Genomic DNA, 7434 nt, shown 5'->3' with positions numbered 1-7434 from the left:
TAAATTAGGTTAAAAAAACACGTTAATGTTGGAATTATAAAACGGCTTTCTAAAAAATTCTTCTTTATAACATACCGATCGAATATTTTTTTTAACACAAAATTAATATTCCCCTCCTATGTTAAGCACGGCATGCTTTTTTTAATAGCTGATAATTACTTAATAATCATAACAAGTTTTGATACTGATAGCTGTTGCAAGGCAAGTTCGGACTAGTCACGGAAGGAATGTGCAATACACTTCATAAGCTGTAATGCGTCACTGTTACCGTCACCGTCACTCTCTTTCCTTAGTCCAGACTGCTGCTTCTATCTTATGCATGCTCCACCGAGATCTCTGCATACGATGCAGTACATGATACCCCTTATTTCGCGCTGTGAAAGAAACCCTGCCGCCCCGATTGACAACTACCGAAACAATTCACAAAATCATTGTTATCTGCCCAATTACTGTATTTCTCGAATATGAACCCTGCGAGGCACAGCTTCTTGGCTGGTCCCAGCAATTCTTCCTAAGGGCGGGTTTCAGGAGGCGGGGGCAACAAAATTTATGGCGTCGAAAACCCCCCCAAATTGTTCACTATTATTAGATAGATATATACAGAGAATTGAAATCCTCTAAAGGATCTTCAATCCATCTGCTTTATGTACGTAATGTAGATATTTCTGAATAATATTTTCAGGCACTGTTGCCCACGATGTCATCACCATTTTCCAGAGGGCTACATTTCTGTCGAGTTCGAAGGACATCTTACACCATGGGTGGATTTTGCTTTCTCTACCTGCTCCTGATCCTCTTGATGAGATCTGGTGATGTTGAAACCAATCCAGGTCCTAACACTGCAGAAAGGTATGCATACTGGCTTACTTCGAGTCAATGGGTCATCGCGTCCGGTCGGGTGGTTGCGTTACACAACCTTGCATAAAACAAAAGATCATGTGAAGATGCACGTTCAGGATGCGATCTTTAGTAGATTTACTGAAAGGTTTTCACAAAGTGTCACGTAATTTGGACCAGACCATTTGAAGATGAGAAGGATTTGTTTCACAAACATATCCCCTGACATTTCATGAATAAATGGCATGTTAATTTTCACAAAAGGCCGGGTAACGCTACAACCTGACCCGACATGATGACCCGATGATTCAAAGTAAGCTAGCCTTTATACTAGTAACCTTTGTGGGTTAACAATAGAGTTTAGTTCTGGTCACGCGATTGCATTGCAAAAGAAACAGTGTGGAAGTGATTCAAAAGGTTGATCATGCATGTAGCGCAACAGTATTGGTATATACTGTTTGGTTTTGGAGTCGTCAAAATTATTATTTGGCCCAGTCTTGCTAAATGTCACATGCACTGGACACAGAAATGTGTATATAGGACTACACAAACATGTGTCGTGAAAGTGTGGTCCACATCAAATTATTTGTCATATTTTGAGTATGAGGGCATTTGAAGAACCATCTTTTTCAAGGAACTTTTTTTCTATGATACTCTTCCACACCAACATAAATAGAATGAAAAGGCTCACAAAATATTTACACCTTTCTCAGAACTTGACTTTCTCTTTGTATGTGACACTTTAAGTTATCATGTGAATACAAAATATGCATATAGACTATTCAATGATGCAGATAATTATCATGATGATGAAGGTAATAATAATAATAATAATAATAAAACTAATACAAATAGTAGTAGTAGTAGTACTTATAGTAATACTACTACTAGTAGTAGTAGTAGTAGTAGTATTAGTAGTAGAAGTTGTAGTATATTAGTAGAAGTAATAATAGTAATAATAATGATAATATGTACAGTCAAACCTGTCTATAGCGACCGCCTAAGAGAAACACAAAAAGTGGTCATTGTAGACAGGTTGGCGTTGGCCACCATTTTAAGCCGATCGATAAATCTAACAATGCAAGTGTCTTTTCCGGTGCTTAAAAATTAAATAAACAAAGATTGTTTTTAGTCAAAATAAAAATACTAAATGATTTAACATAATTTCATTTCTTTGAAATTGTCCAGCATATCAAACTATATTCGAAATAAATGCAATGAACGAGCCTGAATAATTAATTAGGCGGAATGATTACCTTTGCCAGAACAATACCGCACTTACCTGCAATTTGGGGCAGTATGTTTCAAATGTTAATATCACAGGCAACATATTCTGATATCCCCAGCTTGTTAAATTGCACGCTCGAGCACGTAATGCAAATTGTTGAGTGTCACATGAAAGCTTGTCAGCCAATAGGATGCTCTCCAACTAAAATACTATCATACCCAATTGATTTATTGTTCATTTTACAGTACTGTCAGTGAAATGGAGTTCCTGAAGCTGGCCCAGGATATCGATCCATCTTACTACTACAATGTAGGGATATCTCTAGGGTTCTCCCATGCTCAGCTTAAGGCAAACCTGATTGAGAATTCGAAGAACTTCAAAGATGCCTTTATGGATGTCTTTATGAAATGGAATGTCAAGCAGCAACCTCCACACTCAAACAAACGACAACTTTTGGCAGACAAACTACAAGAGATTGACTTGGGTGGCCTATCAGACGGATTACTTGATGGACCTCCATTTCCAAAGAGCACAGGTAAACAGACTCTAAGTCTTGCTACACCAGAAGACATAGAAAACCATTCATAAAAGCGAAGTCAATTTTTACCATTTAGATAGTGATCGTGCTCTGTGTTCTAAACATTTGCCTCTGTTTACAGAAGTGTCCAATTTCATCAGGCCCCATGCATGTTTTAAAAATTTACTAATTAAACTTTAATAATCTTAGATATTTTCTGGACACAAAAATAGTACAGGTACTTTGAGTGACAGCAGAATTTAAAGTGTGTCAACTTTCTTTATGTCCACATGTTCTACAAACAAATTATATTATTTCGGGTCATTCCATTATGATAACTGTACTTATGCATCTGCTCACGGAAGGTAACGTGGGACAAATATGTTTTCGGGTTGTATGTCCATCCATCCTGCGTGTTTGCTATTGCGATATCTTAAGAAACACTTGAGGTATGAACTTCACACTTGTTGATAATATGTATCACCATAAGAAGATAATCTTCGATTAGATTTGGGTGTAAGTGGGTCATAGAGGTAAACTTTAGAAATTACAGGTTTTTTCCCTTCAAAGTAAGATGTGTGATTGTCGGGGAAACTCTGTATTGCTGAAATGTCGTAGGAAAAATTATGCCATTGATATTCATCTACTAGTTCCTGAATACAATAATTACTCAGATTTTAAATGTCCTTAAAATTGAATGTAGTCATATAAATTCAGACAAACGTGTAGGACTCCTTGAGTAAATGCACCTAGTCGTACATTGTAGGTCACACTATTAGCCTCAGGCCTTTTCAACCCTTGTAGATGTATATATGATCAAACTATGTTTATCTATACCAAGTGAATATGGATTATATATTACTTTTTAGGAGGGCCATCAAGACCGTCAGAATCACAGACCAAACAACTTCCTCCTGAACTTATTGAGCAGTGTGCAAATGATTTCAAGTTCAATTACAGGTCAACTCTCTGTAAGATCAGAGCTGATCCTCTCAAGCCTTCTTCACTTGTGGGTTTTGAAAAACTACACACAAATCTTGTATTGGAAGAAGAGGATGGAACTGGCAAGCAAATAATAGATTACAACAATTTTATTGATCTCAAAGTCAATGGAGAGTTCCCCAAGCGGATCTTGGTTCAGGGAGAGGCAGGGGCTGGAAAAACTACATTTTGTGCTAAGATTGCCTGGGACTGGATTGAAGTGAGGCATTTCAGTCAGTTTGTGTGGGTCTTGATTGTTCCTCTACGTAAATTTAAGCAACACACTATTGGCGAGATTGCAAAGTCTTATCTGGCCAAAAACAATCCAGCAAAGGTTTCTCAGATAACTGAGTATATCCGGTCAAATCCTAACAAGGTATTTATCGCATTAGATGGGCTAGACGAATTAAGTGGCAAATTCATGAAGACAAAATCTTGCGAATCACAACCTTCTTATAATATGCAACCTCAGCCATCACAGCAAAGTGTCACCCTCTCAGAGGCATGTCGAAGCTCATCTGAGACTGATGACATTGGACTTGAAGATATTCTTTGTTCAGATCAACTTGCCTCTTGTCCAGTCTTGGTGACCACTCGCCCATGGAGAGCAGTAGAGATTAGATCAGATGGTGATCTAATGAAGCTCTACACATTCATTCATGTTGAGGGTTTTAACAGAGCTAATTTGTCAGTTTACATTCACAAATACTTTCCAAAGGATGAGGATAAAGCAAATCGGCTTATCCAGTTCACCAGTGAGAATGATGTCATATCTGAAAACATGGCCCACTTTCCTATATATGTAGCCATGTTGTGTCTTATGTGGAAAGAACGTGACAAGCAAAAACTAAAGGAAATGAAATCATTGAAAACCTTTTCTCAGATTTTCAAAGAAATGATTGCCTTTCTTAAAGAACATTATGCTCAGAAAGAGGTGAATAAAGTAGGCAGCCCCTCACTTATTGCCTATTTGAAAAGAATTGAGGAGCTCCTTGGACCTATTGCCAAACAGGCCCTCAATGGTCTGCTAGAAAATACATTGGTTTTTGGTGAAGATGATTTCGAAGTATTCCCAGAATCCAAGGACACTGCTTGCAGGGTCGGGATTTTGTCTCAGGAGGACAGAATTACTGCTGACACGGATACACATGAGAGGAATTCTCATGTGCAATTGCCAGTTTTCTTTCCTCACAAACTGTTTCAGGAGTACATGGCTGGAGTCCATCTTGCTTCCCTATATGAGTCAGATTGTGATGAATTCAAAAGGCTGATTGATCAAGTAGTGCTGCCAAAGAAGGAGGAGTTTAGGTATCTCCTGTACTTCACTGTGTCACAGAACAGAAGTATTGCAACCTATGTAATGAACTCTATGCTTCAAGGACTAAGGGCTTCGCAGAAACAGCTAGATTTAATTGTTGATGTAGCCTTTGAGAGTCAGGACCCAGATGTTGCAGCCTTGGTGAAGGACAGGGTTTCATCACTGAATATTGAGGTGGCCATATCCCAAAACACGACAGCACACACTGTAGCTGGTTATGCTTTCATTGGACCACATGTGGTAAGTTTAATCATAGTTTGATAAACAAAATTAGTTCATCCATTTTGGTACAAGTTCTTACTTTTATACCTTTTGCACTTTTCTTACAGTACAACAGTATACTTATGGAAGGGTGCATCTCGACTAGCACATGTGCTTTTATCTTCCCCTTTTTACCAACCAATAGTTTCTGTTCCTATATATAAATATCATTGTATGAAATGTATTACTGTATTGCTGTTGGCAAAGAAGTCAAATCAAAGAGGTTTGAACAGTAATAATTTGGAAACTAGAACTGCAATCGTAGAATGAAATGCATGCATTAATGCCCATATTTCTATTTTGTTAAGCAGATGAATGATCCTATATGTACATGTCATTACGCACGTATGGTTTTCCATATATTTTGGCCTATACGACCTTGTATGCTATCATACTAATACATGACGCATATAGTGCAGGGTATGAAATGTCATCTAAAACGTCCCGCTTGACAGATTTTCAAAATGAGACAATGAGATGCCCTGAGTTTGGCCCCCAGAATGTACTTGCAAAATTCCAAGATAAAAAATAACTAAAAAAGGGGACAAAATCAATCTGAAAATTGACGTTATAGCCAATGTTACAGCAACGTTGGTTAGAAACCCTGCGTAATCCGATTTGTGCCCTGTTTCAATTTCGATTTACTCAAAATTTTCTGAGTGAACATAAATGTATACTGTTTATGTTACCAAACTTGGCAGGCAGTTGTGAAGTAGGTTGATTCACATCTCTGCTAAGTTTCATAGACCTAGGTATAAAGTTCGTAAATTGAGCACATGTTGAAGTTATTTCAGGATTTTTCGTGACAAGTACGGGTTTTGAGAGCAATTTCTCGCAAAGTCGGTTAGTAGTGAGGTGCATCTGTTTTTTTTCTTCTTTTTTTTTCTTCTGAAAAAGGGATATCTTGAAGTATCTAAACCCGAATATGACATAGCTATTGCCACATAAACACATCCATTTTCCAAACTTTAGAGGTTGCTATTCATATCATAAGTAACCATTGATCTGTGAAATTCGGCAGAAACGTGGGCAATGGAAAGATAAAGATGCTGTAAAAAATTCGGACCTAATGGAATTGATATGTCAAAGTTATGGCAATTTGTCTTTTTCATTGGTCAATTTTTTAAAGAATTTATCAATTCTTGAAAGAGTTGGTTTTGGAGTTAAATTTAGAGTATGAAGATGGCATTTTTAAGAGCCATCTGTATGTCAGAGATTAAGAACAACTTTTGTACTATCTAGAGTAACTTGTTAGAAGTCTGTAGCATCTCGGATAGTGGAGGTAGGTAGGCCGAAAGAAAGGTATATGAAAACAGAGATGGGTAAATGCTGCCCTCTTACTCTCTGTAGTACGTTCTAGCAGTGCATCTTGGGCAACCTCTCATGTAAGTTACACATCTATGCCTAACATCCAACATCTATATTCTGCATTACATCAGTAATCACTTTGTCATTTTATCCAGGTTGGACTCCAAAGAGAGAGAGATTGTGGACCTACCATGTCACTTGATGTGGCAGAGATAATATCATGCTCCATGCAATCCTTGAAGAAAGCTTCTCTATCATGTGCATTCCATCAGTGTTTTTTTGAAACACTTGCAAAGAAAGAAAAAGAATCAAAGGTGAGCAGTTCATCCAAAATTGTGATGCATGTATGAGTGATTGATTTAATTTCATCCCATTACCACCTCTTCCCTTTTCTTATCTACATTTTACTTTTCTTTAATTCTTTTAAATGTCTCATATATGTTGGTTCTTTTAACAGAAGGATCATTGGTCTTTTCACACTTTTCACAGGCGGCAGTAGTGTTAACAAAAGCATTTAAGTGTGAATACTAACCGTGGAAACCTTGACGGTGGGCAGGGAGCACCATGTAAACAGTCGTATGCATGTACAACCTGAATGCTCTAAAAGAAACGCACATGTAGGAAGATCGCAACATACTTAAAAGGGAAGTCAACCCTGATATTAAGTTTGTTTTAATAAAAGCAGAAAAATAAGAGAAACAAATAAATGAAAGTTTGAGCAATATCTGATTAAAGATACACAAGTTGTTACAAGGAAGTTTTGAAACAAGAATTAAAGAAATTATTTATCGAATGATTATGTCTAGAAGTGGAATGGACTAAGTGCCCTTATAAAAAAAGTACCATGGCAACCATGGTTCTTTGTCCAAATTACCATCCACCATTCGAACCATGGTAAACATGGTATCAAAGAATGAAATTACAATAGTTTGATACCATGGTTAATGAAATTACCATTGTTTGAAACCATGGTATTAAGTTTGT

General features: G+C 37.2%; 2 protein-coding genes across 2 annotated transcripts; both read left to right on the top strand.

Moving 5' to 3' along the window:
- Positions 1–757: 757 nt before the first annotated feature.
- Positions 758–2653, top strand: LOC105447083. Its single transcript, XM_030978743.1, has 2 exons — positions 758–849; positions 2311–2653. Exons 1-2 carry the CDS (start codon positions 758–760, stop codon positions 2651–2653), a joined length of 435 nt encoding a protein of 144 aa, XP_030834603.1.
- A 552-nt stretch (positions 2654–3205) lies between these two features.
- Positions 3206–7062, top strand: LOC115921088. Its single transcript, XM_030978155.1, has 2 exons — positions 3206–5121; positions 6606–7062. Exons 1-2 carry the CDS (start codon positions 3985–3987, stop codon positions 6798–6800), a joined length of 1332 nt encoding a protein of 443 aa, XP_030834015.1. The 5' UTR covers positions 3206–3984; the 3' UTR covers positions 6801–7062.
- The last annotated feature ends 372 nt before the right edge of the window (positions 7063–7434 follow it).

The sequence above is a fragment of the Strongylocentrotus purpuratus genome, unplaced genomic scaffold, assembly GCF_000002235.5.
Source record: "Strongylocentrotus purpuratus isolate Spur 01 unplaced genomic scaffold, Spur_5.0 spur5_scaffold_1, whole genome shotgun sequence".
Lineage (NCBI taxonomy): Eukaryota > Metazoa > Echinodermata > Echinoidea > Camarodonta > Strongylocentrotidae > Strongylocentrotus > Strongylocentrotus purpuratus.
This window is presented reverse-complemented; position numbering and strand designations above follow the sequence as displayed.

Coding starts and splice junctions, on each gene's coding strand:
- LOC105447083 (XM_030978743.1), top strand. CDS start 758: ATGGGTGGATTTTGCTTTCTCTACCTGCTCCTGATCCTCTTGATGAGA. Junction 850..2,310: donor GGTCCTAACACTGCAGAAAG/GTATGCATACTG, acceptor TTCATTTTACAG/TACTGTCAGTGAAATGGAGT.
- LOC115921088 (XM_030978155.1), top strand. CDS start 3,985: ATGAAGACAAAATCTTGCGAATCACAACCTTCTTATAATATGCAACCT. Junction 5,122..6,605: donor CTTTCATTGGACCACATGTG/GTAAGTTTAATC, acceptor CATTTTATCCAG/GTTGGACTCCAAAGAGAGAG.